Here is a 24390-nt window from a genome sequence, read left to right on the forward strand (position 1 = left end):
AAACCTGTCGCACCAAAAATTGCCAAAAGAGAAAAAGAGCGATGAGTCCTTAAAAGTTGTTTAAATGATGTTAATAAAGCCTTTCCTGACGTACGCGAGGCGCTCCTCCATCTCCAGGGGCTTTTCGGCAGTTATGCTGACTGGACGAAGAGTTCCCGAGAGCTAGAGTCGGTAATTTTTAAAAAAAAAACAAAACAAAACACAAAAAAACCTTTGCGTTGGTGTCCCAGTGCCTTATTTTGACCGGTTTCGAAGCAGACGGTTCGGCACCGCCTCGGATGTGCATGCACCCTGATCGCGTCCCAGGTCCCACCGCGGCTTTGCTTGCAGTCGCCTCCCCGTGTAGTACAGATGGTGAGAGGAGGAGAAAAAAAAAAAAAATACATATATATAATGTTTTGTGACGGAGTCGCTGCATTCTCCTGTACTGGGGGCTCCTGAGCGGTTGGAAGGCTGGTCCAGTGCAGGAGTTACAACTCCGCGTTTGCCGCCGGAGACTTCGGGGGCACGTTTGACAACCGTCGAGAAGAAGCTAACACTGCTGCATCGTTGGCTTCAGAACCCTCGCGCGTTTATGCTTGTTAGAATTAACGCGACACGCAGACGAAGACACCTTGAAATGCAAGCTTGCCCTTGATTGCCTTGACACGCTTTAACCTCCCGTGGATCCCTGCGGCCCTGCGGGAGCGTCGCTAGGCTGCGGGTGCCTTCCCCCCCAAAAGGATGCCGTGGTCGTGCTCCGCAAGGCTCTGCTCTGTAAATCCCGACATCAGGTAAGGGGGTTGAGGCGGTCGAACTGAATTGTAATGTAAAAGGAGATTGGTTTTGTTATTTGCCTTGTAATTCTTTGCTTCTCCAGCCTACTAACTTCTACTAAGGTGTTTCGCTGCTCCATCCGCTCTGGGGATGGGAGTGATGGAACGAACTCTTGGATGTGGCTTCTGGCAAAAAAAAAAAACCCAAAACTAAAGGTTTTCAGCTCGGGGAGCTAAAGCGGTTATTTTGACTTGACGAACTGCTTGAATTAACACTGCTTTAACCCGGAGTACTGTTTATAATTTGCGTGTGTTGATACGGAGAGCCAAGCCAATGATCAGGCAAAGCTATCTTTGTGTTTATGGGATGCTGGTGTACGCGTTGCAATCAAGCTGTTTATTGTAAATGGGAGCGACTGTAGATATTGCTGGTGACGAGGGGAGGGAAGCGGGGAGGGGGAGACTCATGAGATGCTTTTTCTTCCCAAAATTTGGTGTTTGTAGTTAAAATTCCTATTTTCGCAATGTATTTCATGTGCTGTTGAGCGATGACCTCTAACTTGAGTGGAATTTGAAGCGTGGTCCAGAAGGTCTGGGGCTGCTCGTAATAACGGGAGGCACGTTCCAGCCTCTCTAACTCAGCTGGGCGGTTGATGCCAACGGGAGAGGAGTGATGGGTGAGCGTAACCCCAATAAAGACGGTGTTTTTGACAATTTGGCCAGCCGCTCGGGTAGCCGGGCACGCGTCTCGGGGCTTGGGCACTCTCCCGCTCCTTGGGTCGGCTTTGACTTCTTGTCTTCTGGCCAACGGGGTTGTCGGTGGCTGTTCTTAGGTCTGACTCGGGTTTCACTGTGTATTTAACCAGGAGATCGTTCCCCGGCTCCTTTACATTACCTGTTTATTCCGGAGACTTGGAGGTATCGTGGGATGTGGTGTGGGCTGATTCTCCTCCGGTTGTTTTGTAATAGCGAGTTGTTTTCCCGCGTGCTGGGTCTGCCTTCTGAATTGGTTAGAGGGACTCTTCACTGCCAGGTAAAGCCAGGCTTTTGTTAAAACTTAATCTCTTTGAAGGCTTAAGTGCTCTATATGCATCATATTAATTTGGCTAATGAGACTTCTGGGGAAAGTGGATTTATAAAGAGAACCATTTAATTAACTGCACTGCGGTAGAAAGTGCTGCAAGTGGATTAGACGGAGAACTGGTTACTTGAATTCACACGGTTTTTTTAGAATTGTGCTTTTACCAGCCGCGGCTGAATTAATAAGTAAGTTTAAAACATCAGATGGCCCAGATTCTGCTCTTCGCTAATAACGAGCTTATGTTCGCCTCGTGCTGCTGGTTTACTATAAAATGGCAAATGCTCTTTGAGGATACGCTCTCACCATGTGTCCTGGTTTTTGGTGCGAGTCGATCGGGGACGGCGTCTGCAGAAAGGCCAGGGAGAGAAGTGGGAAGAATCTTGGGCCGATGGCTTTGTGATTCCTGTTGTGTCTCCTTGGGTTATTGCCTGGTAGCTGCGTGTCTGAGTTTAATTATAGCTGGCTTGAGAACCGGGTGAAGGAAACTCTTAAGGCAGAGTAAGCTGCTGAAGGACTCGGTGGGATGGGTTCCTTGGGGCAGATTAACGAGAGCCTGCTGGTGTTCATCCTCTTTGTCCGTGTGCTGGTGGGGTTGAGGTGCCTCTAGCGGGAGCCGAGAACGGGTACGTGGTGGTCAATCCTTTGTATCCCGCTCCAGGGATGTATTCATTAAATGTGGTTGAAGAACTGAGGTATGGATGCTGTCAGACGTGATGGTGTTGTGATGGGTTAATGAGTTGCCGCCTCCCAGCCCAGCTCCTGTGCCTGTGGTTTCGGGTTTGAGCTCCTGGGATCAGGATGGGTTGTGTGTGCATGTGGTCGGCTTCCACGGATGAGCGGATGAGCCATAGGTTAATTGTGGGTAGCGGATATTTCATCTACTTATCTCCCTGCCTTGACCTTCATACCTAGTTCTGCAACCGGATCTGAAGATCGGGCTGTAGATTTTTAGCTATCTTCAGTATTTCCTGTTCCCAGATCCGGTGATAGGTCAGGCTGACTTTTAGCAACGCGTACAACTCAATCCAACGTCCTGCCCCAAACTGGCAGTTTTCCCTGTAATTTCTGCCGTTTGTAGCCAGGGAGCACTTCGACCCTCCAGTCTGTATCTCCTCTCGTATGCAAGTGCTGCGTTTCAAGCCTGTAAAATTAGATATTTTAAGTGTGGCTGAGGACACGTGTAGGGTGTAGAAGGGTTTCGCGTTAAGGGAAGCCAACGAGGTCTCACGGGGGTGGTTGTTAAGGTCTCACGGGGGTTGTTGTTAAGTTCCGGCTGCTGGGGGAGAGGAGTTGCCCTTTGGGCCATGGTGGTGGTTGCAGCCCACTTGGCCAAGGGATGGCTTTTGTTCGTTGCCTGCGGTGTGGGGCCAGGGCAGCCTCAGGTGCTCCAGTCCTGAACCCGGCGCCATTGTGGGGCAGCGGCTGGGTGCAGGAGGAACTCTTGGACCACCTGAGCTGCTGTCGGTGAGGCTCATGGGGAGGTCACGGTGAGGAAGGGGACATTGTTGTTTCTCGTGCTGCTCCTCTTGGGTAGATGAATACGAGACATCATGTCTCCCATCTGCCAGCCCAGCTTTCTTCTCTTGCACTAAGGCATATTGGAGCGGGGCCAGAGGAGGCCCTGGAGATGCTGGGAGGGCTGGAGCCCCTCTGCTGTGGGGACAGGCTGAGAGAGCTGGGGGGGTTCAGCCTGGAGAAGGCTCCGGGGAGACCTTCCAGTCCCTAAAGGGGCTCCAGGAAAGCTGGGGAGGGACTCTGGATCAGGGAGGCGAGCCATGGGACGAGGGGGAAGGGTTTTACACTGAAAGAGGGGAGCTTTAGATGAGATCTGGGGAAGAAATTCTTGGCTGTGAGGTTGGTGAGCCCCTGGCCCAGGTTGCCCAGAGAAGCTGTGGCTGCCCCATCCCTGGAGGGGTTCAAGGCCAGGTTGGACGGGGCTTGGAGCAACCTGGGCTGGTGGGAGGTGTCCCTGCCCAGGGCAGGGGGTGGGAATGGATGGTCTTCAAGGTCCCTTCCCACCCAAACCATTCCAGGATTCTTGTCAGCATAGATGCCTTCCCAGCTGTTGGGCTGCCTTTAAGAAATGCCTTTATTTTCCTCGTTGCACGCAGGCTCGTGTCCCAGCAGCAGGTTGGGGCTGGGAGAGCCCTGTCCTGGTTACCCCCGTCCCTGCCACCAACCCCGGCTCTGCCGGCATGGCCCTGGCTCCCTTTCCCTGCTTGACCAAAGGCTTGAAGGGGTTGGAAATCGATTTATTTGCATTATATTAGTCACCGGGGCTGTAAAGCCACCCTTTGCCTCTCCCGAACCGGAGGGCAATCCTTGCCCTGTCTTGCCCACGTGAGAAATATCTGTAGGGGAAAGTTTGGCGAAGCTCGGTAATGACTTAAGAGGTAAAGTCTGGATCGCTTCGGAAGCGGAGACTTTGACCCGTTAATTACTTCTGAAATTGTCTGTGGCCATGAGCAAGAGCTGCCATCGCCTTTGTGCTTACTGCAGGCTTGAGGATCTCTTAGCTAAAGCTAAAACTTCTGGGTTTTCCAAACATCTGGTTTAATTTTTTTTTCATTAGGGTAGCTGATAAATTCCCATCGACTTCAATGAAAATCGTTATCCTACCTTTCAAGGTTTTTTGTTTTTTTTTTTTTTTAAGGGGGGGAAAAAAAATACATAACCAACTCCCTGCCTCCTGTGGAGGCTTTCATCTCGCTGGAAGTAAAACTTTGGAATTTGGGCTTTGCTGAATTTCGGCTTAATTAGGCTCCGCATTGCAAAGGCGGCGGATCCGAGAGACCCGGCTGCGGGATGCGTTCCAGGCAGGGAGGGAAACAAGCACTGGGGAGGGTGGGGGGGGAAGGAAAAAAAAGACAAAAAAAAAAAAAAAAGGGGGGGGGGGGGAGAAGAAAAAAAAGAGGAAAAAAAGCCGTGCGTTCCTGTTATCAGCGCGTGTAAGGGCAAGTAAACAGCCAAAACCACAGGCGGTATCTGCCAAACAAGCGGGCGAAGGAAGAACAGCCTTGTTTCCTGTTGCTGGAAGGCCGTGTTGTCATATCCTTACCCACCTATTTTAAATTGCATTTTTTTTTTTTTTTTGCTTTCTTCCTGCGTCTTAAAAGTAAAAGCAGAAACCTCAGGAGCGCTGGGAGGTGGAGCACCTCGTCTAGGGGGGTGTTGTGTGCCCCCACCCAAAAAACCGCACCGCTGCCAGCTGCTGAAAAAGCTCCTTGTTCTCCTTCAAAATCCGAATTATGTCGATTTTCTTCTTTCTTCTGTGGTTAATGAGTGTCCTGCAAAGCCGGTGTTTCTCGCAGCGTGGCCGTCGGCGAGAGTTTCGCAGCGGTTTTATGCGTTAAAGCAACCCAGGTGCCGCGGAAGGGAGGAGGCGAGATCCCGGGCGCTGGGTTAAACCCGACGCTTGTTGCCCCTCACCCGGGCGTCGGGGCTCCGAGCCCTGCGGGATTCCCGCTCGGCTCCCAGCTCACCCCGTGCCCGGGGGAAACGGCTGAAACGATTCCAGCCCAGCCCTTGGAGCCGAGGGCATGTGTGTGTGATTTTATTGCGATATAAAGGTGGTCTCGCTTATTTACGCGATAAATTTATGCAGTAAATATCAGGACGGAGTTTCTCTGTACTTTGTGCCTGGGTTTATCAGCCGTCGGCATCCGAGAGGAGCGGCGGGAGTGTCCCAGCCTTGGTTTTTAGTAGATTATTGTTTTTATCGAGAAGAGGGGCTGAGCACGGAGAGCGCGAGCCGGGAGAGAGCTTATTTTCCGTACCGAGGGACGGCTGAATCCATGTTTTAAAATCTCCACCCTGGTTTTTTTTAATGACCCAGAGCAGGTTCCCACAAATACGGCGTGAGGAAGGGGAACCTGCAGCCGACAGGCAGCGCCCTCGGGGGCGTAGGGTGGCAGTAGAAAATAATAATATGAAATAACGTCGGCCTGCGTTAAGGACTTATTCTTGACGCGGTCTCCAGTTGTGTTGACTTCCGTAGCTTTGATAGACCTGAGCCGAGTTTTAGCAGCTTTTCATCCCAGTTTATGTGAAAAATCGGTGGAAGGGGGGGTGGATTACGATCCAGCAGGTGCCCACCCTGTAAATCAGACCCGCCGAAATACCGGGTGCTGGCGGCGGGTGACGGGGCTCTTCTGAGCAGGGCTGAGATGGCACCGAAGTCCCAATGCTCCCGTGTTACTGCTCGCTCCCTTTTTTACCGAGAGCTCTGGCTCCCGGTGCTGCCTCGCAGGATTATACCTGGGAATAAATCACTGACTAATGCCGGGAAGGCGTTTTTCCCCGCTGTAATTCCCAGGAATTGCAGTAGCCTGGCAGCCACGTTGTTGGGATGAAACAAAACCGGGGGTAACTAATCCTTAAACTGCAGCAGCGTGTGCTGCGAGGTCTTGTTGGAGACGCCGAGGCCGTGTTTCCTTCTCCTTTTCTTAATTTTACGGTGCTAAAATTAATCAGGATGCAGGGTGACGGTCCCCTGTCCGTCGGTACAGAAAACTTTTTACCTAAATGAAGTTTATTCTTTTTTTTCCAAGGCATTTGGGGTGTTGCACCAGGTTTCTGTCGGGATAGAGTAAGAGTTGGAGGCTGGTTTCTTTGAACAACTTATAAAGGCTTTTTGTGGCTGGGGCGCTTGGCCCTGGGAGCCTGCGCGGCCCTGTGTCTTTGGAGGGATCTTTAGCGTTCGGTTTCTCTGGTGTGAATTTGAGGAAGGTTTTCGAACCGAGGAATCTTTGTTAAAATGCTTCCAAATGGGATTTCTCATCCGATTGGAAGAGCGGCCCTGGCCCGTTACCCCACGCCTTGCACGTGCATGGGGCGGGGAGATGTTCCACCGAGTGACACCGGGCAGCGTGCTGAGCCTGACGGTGCTTTTCCAGGGCTTTTTTTTTTTCATTTATTGCAAGATAAATTATTTTCTCGGGCAGATCTCCAGGAGGTTGGCAGCAATTTCTTTACCCGTAGAAAGGGCAGAGATGGTGCTGGAGAGGCAGGCGCAGGAGGGGAACCCAGTTCTGTGCTGGGCTCCCACTTTCCCGGGACGGGGAGGGAGGACTGGGGAGGGCACCGCGTTTAAGCAAAGCGTTTTTGATGCTCAGGACCACGTTAAGCCCTTCCCGCTCGTTTTCCCTACCCTGTATTCCGCGGTTGGGTCAGGGAGCAGGCGGGAAGGGGATACGCGAGTCAACCCAAGAGATTACAGCTTTTAAAACTCGCTTGTGTCCCAGCAAAACCCTGCTTTTTGCGTTCATCCAAACAGCGTGTGACGCTCTTTGCCATGCAAAACCGCCTTTATGAAGTTATTTGCAAGATGACTTCAATGGGATGGAAAAAACCTTCCTCCGGGCAGTTGTTCCCGTCCTCGTCGCTGTTTGTTTCTCTAATGCGTGCGTCGCCTGTAAAGTAAATAAATGGCTTGAGTTTTCAGAGCCGCGAGGGGAACTAAACCATCCGCTCTGTGCTTGTCTTCCCAGCGAACGGCGTGAGCGGGGAGAAGCCGATCTGCAGCCGGAGGTTCATCCTGAGCCTGCTCCCTTGGGAACTCGAAGGCTCGAAGGCTCTTCTCCCACCTCCCAGCCCGATGGTAGGACTGCGCAGGGCGGCTGGGAGGAGTTTCTTCTTGTGGGGACTCTTTTTCCTCAACCTCTTTCGGTAGATGAGAGGCCATGGGGGGCAGAGAGAGGTACTTGGGCCCCCGCGGAATTAAGTTTTGGGGCAAGTAAAGGCTGGTGGTGCCCGTCTGAGGGGTAAGACGCTGTGGGAAATGGGAGCTCCCGAGCTGTTTGCTCCTTCGCAGGAGGAAAGAGTGGGGCCGAGAACTTGGGAGACCCATTTTTCTAAATAAAGGGAAGGAATTGGTGGCGCGTGTTCCTCCGGAGAGGACAGGGGAGGACTCTCCTCCTTAAAAACCCGGAGCTTTCAAAGGGAGCCCATTTGTTGGAAGCAGGTGGATGGGAGGTGTGGGCCCCGCACCCCACTGCAAGTCGTTTTTTGGTGGCAAAAGAGGTGAAAAATGTAGCAGGGCTTGCGTTGAAAGGTGTGGAAGGATCTCGAGGAGGTGGATTTCTAGGAGGATCCAGCAGGGTGGCTTTATTCACGGGGAAAGGAGGAGACGGGAGCACGGGGATGGATGCTGAAAATCGTGTGGAGGAGTTGTGAGGTTGTGGGGTGTTGGTTCTTCTTCGTCCCCGCGTTGCTTTGGCTGCTGGGTCTCACGCCGTCGATAGCGAAAAGCACTCCTGAGCTCAAATACGTGTTAGAGAAATGCGGAATTACAGAGGGGTTCCGGAAGCTTTTGGGTTGGAAACGCTGAAGCCGAGCGTTCCTGACAGCCCCTGTTACAGCAGGAAGGCGGTGCTGCCGGGAGTCGTTAATTAGTTCGGTAGGAGAGCGATGAACGAGAACGTTTCGAGAGGTGAAAACTCAAATTTGCCGGTGAAAGCTTCGGCCCCGCTGCAGAAGGTCCGGGCTGAGGGCAGGACCGGCTTGAGCCAAATTGCCGGGTACCTGCTCGCCCCTCCTGAACGCCCGGGGCCTTCAACGCCTCTTAAACAGTTTTATCCTTAAATCCCGGTTGCTCGGAAGAAGACTCGTCATGGATACGGGTATTAACCGGCACAACCGGATCACGGGCTGGGTTTGCCATAGTTCAGGTGTAAAAGGACGATTTCTGAAGCACTTGCTGCCGCCTGCGGATTCCTGCAGGAGTCAAGGGAAGCTGTGAATGAACGTCACAAAAATTAACTTTGTAGCACCGATATTTCCCGTCTTCTGCAAATCCAAGGCTAACTATTTCCCTCGTTTAAGCGCGCCTGGTTTCTTTGGCATCGTGTACTTGTGGAAGTGCTGAATTTGGCCCGTTACCTGCGAGGGGACTCTTGCCGGCGGCAATAATGTTTTATCTCGTTAACACCGCCGTAATGTTCTGTGGCTCCTTATTAAATATAGACCGCTTAATTCCGTGCTTGAAATAACCCATTTGACAGTTTGAAGGAGTGTTTCTAGAGGGGGAAACAACTCTCTTGTTGGTTTAACGTTAAAAAAAAATAAAAAATAGGGAGGAAGAGATGGATAATGCCAGTAGCTGGGATGGTTGCGTGTAAAACCCTTACGATATCCCACGTCTGTGTCATAAATTCAAATATCTGGTGATAATGCAAAAAATTGCAACCTCGATACTGGGAAGAAAGTCAAAGCAGCTGCGTTAGATCTCGCCCATCCCAGTTAAATCTAGGATGCTGGTTGAATATAGGCTCGGCATTGCTGCCCGGCTCTGGGATGTGCCGCCGCGGGTTCACTGGATCCCAGGGAGCCGCTGGATGCTCGGGAGGGTGGGGAGAAGGGGAGAGAGGGGTCTGCGAGATGGGAATGGTCTCAAGTTTTTTGTATTTGGGGCTGGCTTTAATTAGAATCGGTTTCGCTTTGCAGGTCCTCTGTGCTGTGGCGAATAACACCGAGCCCGGGAGAGCGAGCGGCCACGGTGCAGCATCCTTCTCCACGGAAAGAGGTTTTTGTGGAACGGCCGCTCTCCGTATCCTCATGGAAGTTTAATCCTTGTCTCTCTGTACCATCTCTATCTTTGCATCTCTCCCCGGGCCTAATTATTGGTATCTAAATAGAATAAGCTACAATCTCCCGCCGCGTTTTGGCACTCTGGAGGTCCTTGGCCGGCTCATCCCAAGAGGTGAGTCAGTTTGGCTCCGGCGGTGGCTGGGAGAGCTGGAGGGGCGGCTCGGCGGCTCCGATACCGAGCTGTGGGACCGAACGCCGGGGGATAAATCTCAAATACAGAACAACACAGCTCAGGAGCAAAAATCAAAGCCAAGCCTGCGTCCATCTGGGCCGTGGGCCTTATTTTTTCCCCATCAAATAACGCTTCACACTCTGGATTTCCGAGATGGCTTTAATCACACATGCAGGAGAAATATCTAGATATACAAACTGGGAATGTGTCATCTAAACATTCCTGTTTTCATTTTTGCTGCCGTTTTCTATTTCCCGGTACAGAAGGTCTGTGCCAGCGATCCCTTTCCCGTCGTGGGTGCAATCAAAAGACCGTCCTTTAAATACTTCCACCGCGGAATCGCTTCAGCCGAGCGTGGGGCCGCGGTTCAGGTTGGCTTTTTTTAGCTTCCATTTCTGGGCCGAAGGCTCGAAGAAGAAAGAGAGAGGTGAGATGAGAGCACAGGCTCCAGCAAAGAGGAAAGAGCAGACATATGTCTGGGTGTAGTCATACAGCCACCCTGCAGGAGAAAAGATTGTTATTAAAGCTGTTGGATTTTTCACACTGGGGGCGGGGGGAATCATTTTGGGAGGTGGGCGGCAAGCAAAGGCTGTGTGTTCTCATTTAAGAACCCCTCAGATATTTTCTTTTAAATTATCTTAACTCTTTGTGGGCCGGCTGCCATCCGCCGGTGCCTGGCGAGTACGGACTCTTGCCCTTGGGTTAATGGGCAAATTTAGGGTCATTCTTCCCAGGGCCAACTTCTGATCCTCCTCGCCACCGGGGATTTTAATTTCATCGAATTTAATCCCTGCCTTTTTGTCCCGTTTATATTTAAACGGGCCCGAAGTAGCTGCTGGAGCAGATGGAGGGTCCCGTTGGGCTGTTGAGATGACTTGCACGTGTCGGCGTTTGCGACATCTGGGCTGCAAATTCCAGGTTCTCCGGCCTTTGCCGCCTTGTGAGCAGACCCCGTTTAACGCCGCCTGTCTAATATGAGAGATCCCGGGAGCTTGAAGTGACCTCGCTTAAAAGTAGCTTTGGGAGCACTTAAAAGGAAAACCTAAATTCCGTAAAGACTCAGGAATCCGCGAGGGGGGCTTTTAAAATGACCTCGAAGTGTTTTGTTTAGTTTATGGCGTATTATCTGGTGACTAGACACTCGTTTTAAAGGTGGATAATTCCTCGGGTTGAATTTAAAATATACAACGCTGCCGCACGTAATAAAAACTTTAATATAGTCCCAAACCTGGCCTGGGGATGGTTGGGTGTCTGGGGGTGGGATAGCAGCCGGGCCAAATCCACTGCTGGTGTAAAATGCGATGCCTCCGCTCACACCTGTGGACTTGCATGATTCACACAAAGGGCAGATTTGGCCCAAATCTGGGATTTTTCAAAGCAGCCCTGGTCGGGAGGGGGATTCGTACGGTCCCCGGAGCCCCCGCTCTGGGCCGCGCAGGAGCGTTGCCGCCGCTGTTATCCGCGGGCGCCGCGGCACCCAGCGGGGAGAGAAACGGCGCCGGGAAAATTTGGGGATCCGTGACAAAGCAGAGGCGCTGGCGCTTTCCTGCTGTAGACGTTGACGGCCGCAGGAGGGGTTTCTAAAAGAGAGGAAAGGCTGCGGGATGCGCTGCTCTGCCCCGGCTTCGGTTTCCGTTGGCTCCTGCCTTTCTCAGGGGGGGTTTCAGCTCTGCTTTCTGTTTTTTCTCAGGGATATCGTGTGAGCCGCGGCGCAGGCGGAGCCGGAGCCTGGTGTGGGAAAGGAGAGTCCCGTGGCGCCGGAGGTGGTGACGTGGGTGGCTTCTCCCGTGACCCTGATGGTTTTGGTTTAGTCTCGAAGGTGGGATCTGGTTTTGCTGGCCGAGCCTGGGGGATTCGGATGGGAGAAGGGACACTAACGGAGTGGTTGGTAAGACGTACAGGGCAGAGTGCTCCAGTGGAGCTCCGATTTATTTATTTAAATAATTTTTAAAAATATCCTTCAGGATATTTTCAAATCTTTCTGTTTTTTTTTTTTTCTTGCTGCTGAGAGACCAGCGTTGCCTCCTCGCCGGCAGCACGGCGACGGCCTTCCACCGCACGCCACCCCAGCCTTTTCAAGCACCTGCCTGCGGTGTCGGCGCCCCCGCTCCCCATCCCCTCCCCCCCAAAAAAACCAAAAAAATTCCTTCCTGCTGCAGAAAACTGAATTAGAAGCTCGTGGGTGTGTGCAGACTTCAGCAAAGCAGCAGTTCTGTAAGCGACGCCGGTAAACCCCTGGCACCTAAGTGGTCCAAACTAAACGTCCTCGGGCTGTTTACGCCATGCTGCCGATCTGTAATCCGAAATTTTCTTTATTCCGGGTGCCCTAAACAGCAACACCTGGTGTGAAGATGCAGGTAAAATTTCGGTGAGAGCATCCAAACGCCTGTGCCAGCACGGCTTTCAAATAACTCCATCCTCTCCCCCTTCACCGCCCCGGTTTGCTGGGACTGGCGCGTTGGAACCTGGTTTGTGATCTTGGATTACGCAGTTGGTTTTATTCCTTTTGCAGTTTGAGTTAGTGGTTGGTACTGCACATGGAAATAGGGCACGCGCTTCTCTCCTTAGCTCGCTTGCGGCTTGCCAAAATAATGGTTGGTCTGTTTTGGTTTTTTTTTTTATTGTTTTTTTTTTTTTTTTTCAGCACGGCAGAGGCATCCCGCAGTGCTGGGGGCCGAGGAGTTGTGAAGGCAGCAGCAAACTCTTCACCCCGGGCTCTCGCTGGGGCCGGCTCCCCTCCGGATTTAAAGGCTTTTAGTTGAACAGATTCGGAGGTAAGTCACCGTTTCGTTGCGTTTTGGTTAGGCTTTGTCCTAGTGCGCAAAACAAGCGTTTTTAACCTTAGCGGTTGCCCCCACGCCTCGGGTTTTGCTGCATTAAAAATACTCAAGTTTTCTAAAATTGTGTAATTCTGAAGTCAAGGTCGGGGGGAGGTCGGCAGCAGTCGGAGGCACTAAACTCCAGGGTCTCACGTACATTTCAGCCTTGTTCTGTAAGGAGCAGATGCTTTGGGGCACTAAATCAGTAGCTTCTGGTCGTATTCGGTTTTCACGCTTAATACGGCTGTACTGGAAGAGAAAATTGCAGAATTTATCTTGGATTGTAAATCTCGATCCTGAGGTCTTTGCCCCTCGCTCTGCCTGCGGTGACAGGGATCAGCGAGAGTTTTGCTTCTTGGCTTTATGTGGCCTTTAGTTATCCCGCCGGTATTAAGAAGAGCGATTTCCGTGGAAGGCTCTTTCGCAGGAAACCTGCTTGCTCGACAAAATCCGGCAGCGCTCGCGCGCCGAGCAGTTGGTGCTTTCCGAAAGCCAAAGGCTTATTAGCGAAAATATATTGGGCGAAAGCGTAACCGCTACCTTAGCGCGTATGATGCATGGATAAGGGATTGCCAAATTACTCAGCTCTTTTCATACTCTGCGTTACTCTGTCGGGGAATTTACTGCGGTGGTTGTACAGGGATTGCTTTTTGGTGGGCATACGTCTTGTATCAGCAGAAGAGATTTTATTGGATATAGGCTATGCATCACTGTGACAGCGTAAAGCAGGCTGTCAAGGAAACGCTTTAGTTGCTGGAAATTGCATCCATACACAGAGTTTCACCAACCTGGAAATACCGAGTAGGGAAATCAATTTTGTCACAGTGGCCTTGCTAAAACTTTGCAGCCCGGAGCTGGTATTTACCGAATCCTTGGCAGCTCCAAGCAAAAAATGCCTCTGCAGGTGGGGGCCAGGAAGCAGTAGATGAAGAACAAGTTCATAGAACCACAGATGGAAGGGACTTCTGGGGATCATCTCCTCCGAGCAAACCAGCTGCTGAATAACTCACAGCTGCTGAGGGTGGTGAGCGTTCGGGCGAGCACTAGGAAGAAATTCTTCACCCTGAGGGTGGTGGGACCCTGGCCCAGGTTGCCCGGAGAAGCTGTGGCTGCCCCATCCCTGGAGGGGTTCAAGGCCAGGTTGGACGGGGCTTGGAGCAACCTGGGCTGGTGGGAGGTGTCCCTGCCCAGGGCAGGGGTGGGACTGGGTGGGCTTTAAGGTCTCTTCCAACTCAAACCACAGAATCCCAGAATGGTGGTGGTTGGAAGGGACCTCTGGGGGTCACCCAGTCCCACCCCCTGCCAGAGCAGGGTCACCCACAGCAGGTGGCACAGGAACGTGTCCAGGGGGGGTTTGGGATGTCTCCAGAGACGGAGACTCCCCCACCTCTCTGGGCAGCCTGTGCCAGGGCTCTGCCACCCTCAGGGTGAAGAAGTTCCTCCTCATGTTGAGATGGAACTTCCCGTGTTCCAGTTTGTGCCTGTTGCCCCTTGTCCTGTCCCCGGGCACCACTGAGAAGAGCCTGGCCCCATCCTCTTGCCCCCGGCCCGTTGGCTATTGCTGAGATCCCCTCTCAGCCTGCTCTTCTCCAGTGAACAGCCCCAGGGCTCTCAGCCTTTCCCCAGCACAGAGTTGCTCCATCCCCTCAGCATCTCCGTAGCCTCCCCTGGACTCTCTCCGGCAGTTCCCCGTCCTTCTGGAACCGGGGAGCCCAGCACTGGCCCCAGTGCTCCAGCTGTGGCCTCCCCAGGGCAGAGCAGAGGGGGAGGATGACCTCCCTCCACCCGCTGGCCACGCTCTCTTTAACATCGCCAAGTTTTATTCCGTCTTCAGAATGCGTTTGCTGAGTGAGGGATGGGACATCGTTCAGCCTGATGTCTGACCTTGCAGCTCTTTCTAGTTTGTTTGCATCAGGAGGACCGCAGAAGAGCTCAGGGCCCGTCTCCAGCGATGAGGTATGGCTAAAGAGTCATCAGGGCGAGGAAGAGCTTTGTCCTGGCCGAGGCGTTTGGAGGAGAACAAGTCCCTCGCTCGTAAGCAGAGACTGGAGACTCGCTTCGAAGCTCTTGAAATCTGCCAGATACTCAAAACTGCCTTGGTTTTCTGGCAGCGGGAGAAGAGGGAAAGGCTTTTTCATCCTCCTTATCTTTGGGCCCAGGAGCTCTTGTGGCTGAGCTGCCTAATCTTCTTCAAAACAAGAGATTACTTGAGACTGTTTCAGTTCCTCTGCCTGGTGGGACTGCTGCTGAGTCCGTCCTTGCATTACCTTCCCTTCCGTGCCTCTCCTCCGGTCCTTCTCCTCCAAGTCCAGTGTTACAGTGCCCTGTTGGGGGTAAAATCCACGCTGACCTGGTCGTTCCTCTAATGCTGTGGTCTAAAATGTGCGCCTGGGGTTTAGCCTCCTTTGTTCCTCGCGGCTTTTTTCCAAAAACTGCTGGTTGGGTTTTGCAAATTCACCAGCCGGGCTATGAAGATACATTTCTGAAATACGTTTAGGGGTGTTTTCCACACACACACACACACACACACCCCCCACAACTTGTACAGAAAAACCCTCCTTGGATGCATACGGGTACGAGAGCGGACCAGCAGCACGTTTTACCCCTGGACGTCTGCAGTGGGTGAATATTCTACGCAACACCAGAGTTACCTGCCAGAGGGGGTCCGCCGACGGCTGCGATCCCGGCGAAGAAGGCGGCGAACCCCAAGTAGCTGTGGAGTTTTTGCACACCCACTAGATCCACCTGTTGGCAAAACAAAACGGATAATTACCGGTTGAGCTCATGTCAATGTGCAAGCCCATGAGATTTTATTATTTTTTTTCTTTTTTTTTTTTCTTTTCCCTGGGGAGTTTCCTCTTCGGCTGCGCTTTTGAAAGGACTTTGCACCTGTAGGGCTGATTCAGCCTGGGATCCGCTCGCCTCCTTAAGGCCAGCAGGGAAATTACTGGGATGCGAGATGCTTTTCCGCCTTCCCGGCTGCTTGGGCGTCTTTCCCAAACCAGTGACGCTGCCGAGACTTCGAGGAAGGGCTTTTAAACTCGGAATTCCTTCCCAGAAAGAAATGGCAAATTATAATGATGCCTCCCTACCCAGATCCTGCCTGGTTGGAGCGTGTTAGAGAGAATTCTGGAATCGGGAGCAGATACGCACAACCCTCTGTCTTAGCAACAGTGAGATGAGGAGCAGGATGAGACCGTTCATTTCCTATGAGCTGGAGCGGTCTCCTTTAGAAAGGAGGATGTGGGGGGCAATTAGCAGAGCCAGGTCATTAAAAATCTGCAATAAACTCCCAGCGCTTCTGTTGCACTGGGGCTGGGAATACCAGTGAGTGGGTTGGAGAGGAGGTTTGGGCCTCTCCAGTGGCTCAGGCTGGGAAGGCTGGAGGGGAGAGCCCTCTCGGAAACATAGAATGGTTCGAATTGGAAGGGACCTTAAAGCCCAGCTAGTGCCACCCCCTGCCCTGGGCAGGGACACCTCCCACCAGCCCAGGTTGCTCCAAGCCCCGTCCAACCTGGCCTTGAACCCCTCCAGGGATGGGGCAGCCACAGCTGCTCTGGGCAACCTGGGCCAGGGGCTCACCACCCTCACAGCAAAGAATTTCTTCCTCGGATCTCATCGAAATCTCCCCTTTTCCAGGTTAAAACCGTTCCCCCTCATCCCATGGCTCCCCTCCCTGCTCCAGAGTCCCTCCCCAGCTTTCCTGGAGCCCCTTTAGGGACTGGAAGGGGCTGGAAGGTCCCCCCGGAGCCTTCTCTTCTCCAGGCTGAACCCCCCCAGCTCTCTCCTGCAGCTTCTGAAAGGGTTTTCACATCATTTTGGAATACTGTTGGAAATGCCACCTACTGCATTTCATTATTTTTAATGAAATATCCTACTCAGCAGCACAGAATGCCACCTACTACATTTCTTTATTTTTAACGAAATATCCTACTCACCAGCACAGGGAGGACCAGAGCCATGAACCCGCCGCAGAAAACCGCGAAGGCCACGGCGTAGGTCATGAGTAAGGGGAAGGTGGTGGCCAGAGGACAGAGCAGGTTGGTGACGCCGCCCAGGAGAAGGTAAGCCACGTGGTAGTGATACTTCTTGGTCCAGTTCTGGTCGGCGACCCAGCCCGAGAGCAGCTGGCTGACCGTCTCCGTGACGCCTGGGGGGAAAGAGGAGTTCACCAGAACCTCAAAAAAGGCTTTATTTTATTAATTGTTGCTATTTTGCACTGCGTTGCTGTGAAACGCGGCCTCGTTCCACCTGCCGCTCGCTGCAAGAACGTGACCGCAAAGGGCTGAGGTTACAGGAAAGTGTTTTCAAGGTGGTGTAAAAGTTGTGCTTTATTTTTGGTTTTTTATTTTTTTTCCTTTCCCTTGGTGCCTCCTATTGCCCAAGTGCCTGTGGGTGCACCGGAGTGGTCTGGGAGAATTCAATTAAGGGCTCTGCACTCAGCAGAAAACTCCGAAGTGCCCTTCGGTAAAAATCGGAAGGATAAGCTTGCTGTTCCGTCTCATTTTCAAGCCGGAGATAAAGCGGAATATTGAGAAGAAATCCGCTCGTGTGATTTTCAGTTTTTGTAAAGCAGCGAAGAAGGACGGAACGGTGGCAGGTTTTTTTTTGTTTTGTTTTGTTTTTTTTTTTTTTAAAGGCTCAGCAAACTTTTGATACTTGGATTTTGCGGGGTTTTTTTCCAATATGTTGTTATGAGCTGAAGACCAGAGGAGTGCTCGCTGTCAGCTAATACCTCGCTGACCGCCGTGTCCCTCCCACTCTTAATGCAAAATGTCAGATTAAGCGCTGCCTTCTGGATGCCTTGACGGTGCACGTCATGCCTGAATATTATACAGCGGCGTGGAAGTGGAATTTATTTTTGTACAATAAAATATTTTATGATGACTGAGGTTGCGGCCGCTTTCTTAACCTGACGCTACTTAATCCCTGCTTATAATCAGGCAGGTTGGGTTTTTGGCGGGGGGTTGCTTCGGGTTGTTTTTTGCCCTTGGAGGCGAACGTGCCAAATCAAAATGGCCAGATCCAAGTTAATGTGGGGTTTTTTTCCTCCTTAGGATTGATGATTTTTTTTTTTTTTTAATTTTTTTTTTTGTTTGTTTTTTTCCCCTCTCTCTGCACACATTCCTGGGTCAAACGGGAGGTTTTTGAATGCCCAGTGACTCCGGATTCCTGCGGCTGGTGGGTTTGAGCTGAGCTGGGGCCGTGGTGGGGAGGCTTTAGGAGGACAAGGAGCACCTGCGTAATTGGAAACTTGGGGTTTTTTCGGCTCAGCGAGGCTGGGGCATCATCCAGCTTCGGCTGAGAGACCCACCCAACACGTGAGAGCCGCTTTGTACGCGGACGGAAGGCGACGCTATGGATACAGAAGCGGGGTAAGGGCTGCGAGCTCCACCTCTTCCATGAAGATTTGTTCTAAGACGTACTCGCGACTATTTCGTGGCAAGATTTGTGTTGCTTTCCTTTCCTGTTTTCGGTATCATCGGAATGATAAATGGGTTTAAAAGGTTGTTATTTTTTTTTGCCTACCAGCCACTGAAACGAGGTAGGAGGCATCCATGCTGCTGATGCCCAGCGTCCTGGCTCTTGCCACCAGGTGGAAGGTGGGCACGAAATAGGCCAAGTGGCTGAACAAAAAAGACCACGTGAAAATGCCGAAGACGGGATCCTTCAGTGGGGAGAAGTCGAGGAGAGGCTGCGAATTTTCTTTCGCGGGCGGTGGAAGGGATTTGGAGCTTCTCTCGGCCTCGGCGGCTGTTTCTGGCCAGCAGCTCTCCACGGGGGGTTTCTCAAACCCTTCCGAATCCAGTGTATTCACCGGACCAGAGACATCTCCGCCGTGGGGAATCGTGACTCCCTCCGTGGTGGGAAGGTCCTGTGCTGGGCGAAGCTGTGTTTCCCTGCGAGCGGTTTCATCTAAGCATCCAGCGAGGGGTTCTGAATCCTCCTTTGCCGTTAAAGCCCCGGGGTCTTGATTTTTCCCGGAGGACCGTTGAGGCGGCCGGGTGCGGATGGGTCGCAGCAGCATGCTGGAAGGCACGAGGTTTAACATGATGCCTCCGAAAATCAGGAGAGTACCTGAGGGAAGGGAAGAGATGCTTTTTTTTCTTGGCCTGGGAAAGGAGGAGCAGTAGGGGACGATCTTTCTAGAATGGGCTGTGGTTTGCGTTGAACGTGGGAAAAAGTGCTGGCGTGAGGAGGAGGTACCTTGCAGGAGTTTTGATTCCCGTTTTTCTAGCTGGAAGGCCCTTTTCGCTCTGACACACACGACAAATCCAGAGCTACCTCCAGGATTTGGGAGTTTGTTTGCCCTCATTAGAAGTCCATTACGTGTGATGGACCTTCAAGGTGGCCTTGAAACAGCGTAGTAAAAGTAGGGAGTTTTGGTTTTGGTTTCTGCGGGCTCTGTTTTGATGCTGACTTAACTTTTAACGACTGATTAAGTGTTTAATCATTAACAAGATGCCCCCAAACTCTCCTAGAAGAGGCCGAGTTGTTCCTCGGTGCATCCAATTTTCATTTTTAAAAAGAACCTCTTATCCCGCCCGGAATATCCTCCAACGTCCTCTTAACGCTGATGAATTTGAATGAACGGGAGACGCTCTCACCTTGCCAGCCATAAAAATCGATGAGAAATTGAGTGAAGGGGGCAATTAGGAACGTCAGCCCCATCCCGGAGCGGGCGATGGCGTTGGAGAAAGCCAGCCGTGTCCTGCAGCGCTTGGCCGTCATCACCGCCGCCGCCTGGTACAGGCAGGCGAACCCCATACCTACGGGAAGGGCGGAAATAAGACGTCCGGCCCCAAAAAGCGACGGCTTCATCTCGTGAGCTTTAGGGGTTCGAAGTCGCGCCGTCCCACGCTCGTTGTCCCCGCAGTGGAGCTGCTCCGCGGGGTTCGTGGGCTGAAAGCCGGTGGGGGGGGGGGGGGCGGATTTTTGCTGTTGCGGTCAGTGGAAAATAAGATTTATGGAATCACAGAATGGTTCGGGGTGGAAGGGACCTTAAAGATCATCTAGTTCCAGCCCCCCGGCCACACGTGGTGTTTAGCATCTGGGGGGTTTGAGGCTGTGCGCTTTTAGTAAGGGATTTTAAAAGACGGGGATTCGTGTTAGGTCCAGGAAAAAAGCGAGGTTAGTTGGGTCCAGCACGTGGAAACTGGTATTTTGTGCTCCTGAGCGTGAAGCTTTGGGGTTTCACGCAACATCTCATGGAAAAGAGCTGGGGCTGCTTAGCGGTTATAGGAAGTGCCGGATTTATCGTTAAAGGAGCTGCTTTTTACCCGTCGTGCACTGGACAGTCGCTGCCCGACCGCGAGTCTCGCGGGCTGCTCACCCAGGAGGAGTCCCATGGAGACGCAGAGGAAGGGGACGCTGGTGGCCTGCGTGCTCAGCAGGCAGCCCCCGCCGACCAGCCCGGCCCCCATGATGGAGGTGGGCCGCTCGCCCAGCCTCCTGCAGGCCACGGCCACGAGCGGGGCTGGAAGGGAAAGGAGGGAGAAAGCTCAGGCTGAAGGTGGCAAATGGCGCTTGGCAGGGCTCGGGGACGCGTATTGGGGTCAGCGCGTCTGGTGCCGCCACGAGTGGCCCGTGTGGCACCCTAGGAGGGGTGACCCAAGAGGTTCGGGATGGGTTAATATTCAGGAGAGCGGCCGAGAGACCTTGCCTTGGACCCTGGGAGCTCCGGGGATGGCGCAGGGGGAGGAATTCTAAGCCCAAATGTTCGAATCATAGAATGGTTTAAAGGGCTACCAAGATGACTGGGGGACTGGAACACCCCTTTTACGAAGAAAGGCTGAGGGATTTGGGTCTTTTTGGTCTGGAAAAAAAGACGGCTGAGGGGGGATCTTATCAATGCTTATAAATACTGAAAGGGGGGGTGTCAGGAGGATGGGGCCAGGCTCTTCTCAGTGGTGCCCAGGGACAGGACAAGGGGCAACGGGCACAAACTTGCCCATGGGAAGTTCCATCTCAACATGAGGAGGAACTTCTTCACCCTGAGGGTGGCAGAGCCCTGGCACAGGCTGCCCAGAGAGGTGGGGGAGTCTCCGTCTCTGGAGACATTCCAACCCCGCCTGGACGCGTTCCTGTGCCACCTGCTCTGGGTGACCCTGCTCTGGCCGGGGGTGGGACTGGGTGATCCCCAGAGGCCCCTTCCCACCCCCCCGGCCAGTCTGGAATTCTGTGGTTTGTGTTGGAAGGGACCTTAAAGCCCAGCCAGTGCCACCCCCTGCCCTGGGCAGGGACACCTCCCACCAGCCCAGGTTGCTCCAAGCCCCGTCCAACCTGGCCTTGAACCCCTCCAGGGATGGGGCAGCCACAGCTTCTCTGGGCAACCTGGGCCAGGGTCCCACCACCCTCAGGGTGAAGAATTTCTTCCTAATGCTCGCCCAAACGCTCACCACCCTCAGCGGCCATGAGTTATTCAGCAGCTGGTTTGCTGGGAGGCGATCATATTGGTGTCAGGGGTGAGACTTCACTCTGAATATGTAAAATAAACCTGCTACAGCGAGGCGGTGTGACGCCCGTGATCCCCATCCTTGGACCATGGTCCTGCTGAGACACCACGGGGCTGTCAGCTGTGTCCTGCTTGCAGCAGTCTGGGGACGGACATCGGAGCTGCGGAGCGTCCCCGGTGCCTCAAAGCAAACGGGCTTGAGGTTGAGGTGCTGCCCCCACCCTTAGGGGTCCCTGCTCACCTCCCAAGAAGCGCAGGGAGGACATGATGGAGCCGATCCAGCTGACTTGCTCGGAGGAGCCCCCCACCTCCTCCTGGAAAGCCACGAAGAAAATCCCAAAGGTCTTGAGCATCCCCATCACCAGGACGTTGACCTGAATCGGAAGCAGACGGAGGTAAGGTGCCACAGGGGCCAGGCAGGGGGGAAAAAGCTTTTCCTTCTGCTTTTCTTGGGTGGGTCATTTGTTGTGTTTGGGGAGAAACAAACTGGGACGCGTCAACTGGTGTAGCGTGTGGTGGGGGAATATCCGTGGTGGCCACGGTGTGGTTTTATTAACAGACCCTCAAAAAAAAACCATTCATCCAAACGGGCTTTTCTGAAGAAAAGGAACAAAATAACACTAGAGCCTGACTCATTTAGGGTGGGTTTTTTTTTCTCTGTAAGTCACTTTTTAATCCTAAAAAATGATCTAAACGTGTCTTGGCGCTCTAATAGATCACCAGCAGTCGATGAGGTGTTGAGCGGGGATGGCCGTTAGCCAGAGAGGTTTCCCAGGCTTGTCCTGCCACGGGGACAAAGGACAGTTTTGTGTCCTTAATTTTAACTCCCTCCCTCCTCCCCCGGCGGCGGGTGGTTAATGTTTTGGCAGCGAGTTACTTTGGACGGAGTGGAAATGGGGGAAAGCTTTCCTGCGCTTCCCAGCTTGCCTGGTTGGCGGATGGCGTCGCCTTCGTCCCTGATGGGAAGATGCTGGGTGGTATTAGAGCCTGGGGCCTGGAGAATTAGTGCCTTTTCGGTGGTGTTGAGATGCTCGGTCCTCCCAGGAGAGAGTAACCGAGCGTGTGCGTGCTGCCTGCACCCTGTGCTGCTCCTGCAGTCGCTCCCTGGGGACCCATCTTGGCTCCCACCCTCCGCTGCCCCACGGTGGGAATCTCGCCCTTACCGAAGGTCGAAGACACCCCTTTGGGGTCTGGCACCCCAGTGGTGGCGGGAACGAGTAGGGGAAAAATCATCTTATCCTTGCAAACGGCCTTTTTGGCCCTGGGCTGCAGGTCGGGCGCCTTTGTTTACGTCACTGAGACGTTTTCAGGTGGCATTTTGTAGGGGAAGCCCCCCCGGGGAAACGGGCGATGGCACTCGCTGTAGCAAAGCAGGGCTGGTTTTTTCCCCCGCTAGCTCGGTGGGATTGGCCCGTCCTGTCCTCCGCTCCGCGGGAGCGGGACTCGAGACTTTCTATCCACCCCAGCCCCGGGAGGCTTTAGGTGAGTTTGTTCTCCGCTTACCAGGAAGAAGTGGAACACCACTCCCCATGCCCACCCTCCGGCTTCGGCACCTGGGCTCTTCCCGGCTGCCGGAGCCTCCAGCTCTTCCTCCTTCTTTTCCCCTGGAAATGAGAATTTCAGGACACGTTAACACCTCGCTGTGTTGCTGGTTCGGTTCAAAAACTGCTCCCGTGGCCGCCCTTGAGCCCTTTAACCCCTTTGCTGGCAACGGCGGGCAGGCACCAGTATTTCGCATCGAGCTTGCAAAAACTTTTGAGGGCGGGCGCCGCTTTTACCAGCCTTTTTGCCAACAGAAGTTAGTAAGTTGGACGCTGCCACTGCCTGCAAACAGTTTAGTAGCCTTTTTCTTTCCCACCGAATTACTGCAACCACTTAAGCTTTACGGGGTTTTAAGTGACAAGCAGCTTGCGGCTGCCTTAGAGCGGGCAGCTCGGTAGGTTCGTGCCAGAAGCCGGGGGGTCGCCGGCCGTATCCGTCTGTGAGCTCTTGTGGGAAGCTCTCCCTTCCCCACCTTCCTCTGCTCCATCTCCCGTCCCTCCTCTCGCCCATCCCGCACCCCCGGCAGCGGCAGGATCCTGCCCGCGGGAGCAGCCGGACCCCAGAGCAGCCGGGGCTGATGAACCTGAAACTTTTCCTTACCTCCTTGCTGCTCCATGCTGGAAAATCCTCCCCGAAAAAGTCGATTGCAAAGAGGAATCGTCTTTTCATTTGCTCCAGAGACTAAATCCCCCCTTCCTGACTTGGCACCCCAAAGTCTGGTCCTTCGTTCGCCTCCGGTGAGGATAACGGTGTCTGTCCTTCCCAATGAGCCCTGAAGCGGGACATGAAGCCCGGCAAACGCTGGGGCTGCGTGGCCGGAGCCCGTCCTCCTCCTTCCTGGAGGCAGAGCCCGGCTTGTGGGGCCCCAAGGCCAGGAGTCCCTCCCCTTTCCCAGCCAGGAGCAGGAAACCCAGGGCTTTTGGAGCAGAAATCCTGCTGGGAGGAAAAGAGGAGGGGAAGCCTTGTAAGGGTTGTAGCTCCAGGCGAAGCCCCGGGTCTTGCCAGGCGTTGAGCAGAGCAGTAGGTGGCAATGGTGGCCTGAAGCCAAGCCTGGGGCTGCTGGGGAGCAGACCCCCATCCCTGCCTCTGCTGCGCGGCCCTTGGCCTGGAAAACCGCGTCATTTAGGAGGGGATAGTCCGGGAAGCTTTAGGTTTTCCAACTAAGATGCTCGGCAGCTGGAGCAGGGCAGCCGTGCTGCCGCGGCCCTTGTGCAGAGCTGGTAGTTGAGCGGGATTTGAGTTGGCTCCATGCCTCCATTGTAAATATGCACAAACTCCTGGGTAAATACAGCCCTCACGCTTCCTCCCCCCCAACTCCCTGTTTTGGCTGACCTGTCACCCCAGTCGGCGCTCCTGAGGGCAGAGAAAATTGTAGGATCGTGATACGGAATCACGGAATCTTCAGAGTTGGAAGGGACCTCTCGAGATCATCTAGTCCCACTCCCCTGCTAGAGCAGGATTGCCCAGAGCACATCCCTCAGGGCTGCATCCAGGCGGGTCTTGAAAGTCTCCAGAGAAGGGGACTCCACACCCTCCCTGGGCAGCCTGTTCCGGGGCTCTGTCACCCTCACCATAAAGAAGTTTTTCCGTGTATTTGAACGGAACTTCCGATGTTCCAGCTTGTGCCCATTGCCCCTTGTCCTGTCGCTGGGAACCATTGAAAAGAGCCTGGCTCCGTCCTCCTTAAACCCACCCTTTAGATACTTGTAAACATTAATCAGGTCCCCCCTCAACCTTCTCTTCTCCAGGCTAAAGAGTCCCAGCTCTCTCAGCCTTTCCTCATAAGGGAGGTGCTCCAGTCCCATAATCATCTTGGTTGCCCTACGCTGGACTCGCTCCAGTAGTTCCCTGTCCCTCTTGAACTGGGGAGCCCAAAACTGGACACAGTACTCCAGTTGTGGCCTCACCAGTGCAGAGTAGAGGGGGAGAATGACCTCCCTCGACCTACTGGCCACAGTCTTCCCTATGCAGCCCAGGAT

At 53.3% G+C, this 24390-nt stretch overlaps 1 protein-coding gene and 1 long non-coding RNA gene across 6 annotated transcripts; one reads left to right on the forward strand and one right to left on the reverse strand.

The window, feature by feature from the left end:
- LOC134525586 (uncharacterized) lies at positions 1-11417 on the forward strand. The gene is made up of 4 exons (XR_010073811.1): positions 1-773; positions 7326-7435; positions 9280-9535; positions 11286-11417. It is a non-coding gene; the product is annotated as an uncharacterized LOC134525586 (long non-coding RNA).
- SLC16A4 (solute carrier family 16 member 4) lies at positions 9530-24390 on the reverse strand. Of its 5 annotated transcripts, none has more exons than XM_063356568.1 (10): positions 23744-24388; positions 23012-23183; positions 22373-22473; positions 21111-21243; positions 19748-19891; positions 19023-19184; positions 17944-18492; positions 16353-16564; positions 15066-15159; positions 9530-10002 (listed from the first exon to the last, which is right to left on the reverse strand). In XM_063356568.1, exons 2-10 carry the CDS (start codon positions 23025-23027, stop codon positions 9914-9916), a joined length of 1500 nt encoding a protein of 499 aa, XP_063212638.1. In that variant the 5' UTR covers positions 23028-23183; positions 23744-24388; the 3' UTR covers positions 9530-9913. The 5 variants fall into 5 exon arrangements, with proteins under 5 accessions (XP_063212638.1, XP_063212637.1, XP_063212641.1 ...); XM_063356567.1 differs by having other exon boundaries at positions 9530-10094; positions 23744-24386; XM_063356569.1 differs by having other exon boundaries at positions 9955-11440; positions 23744-24387.

The sequence above is a fragment of the Chroicocephalus ridibundus genome, chromosome 20 (genome assembly GCF_963924245.1).
Source record: "Chroicocephalus ridibundus chromosome 20, bChrRid1.1, whole genome shotgun sequence".
Taxonomy (NCBI): domain Eukaryota; kingdom Metazoa; phylum Chordata; class Aves; order Charadriiformes; family Laridae; genus Chroicocephalus; species Chroicocephalus ridibundus.

What these genes read in the sequence shown, in the direction of transcription:
- SLC16A4 (XM_063356567.1), bottom strand. An exon ending in CTCCCTGCGCTTCTTGGGAG is followed by an intron (nt 19,892 to 21,110) that starts GTGAGCAGGGAC and finishes TTTCCCTTCCAG; the next exon opens with CCCCGCTCGTGGCCGTGGCC. An exon ending in CTACCTCGTTTCAGTGGCTG is followed by an intron (nt 16,565 to 17,943) that starts GTAGGCAAAAAA and finishes CTTTCCCCCCAG; the next exon opens with GCGTCACGGAGACGGTCAGC.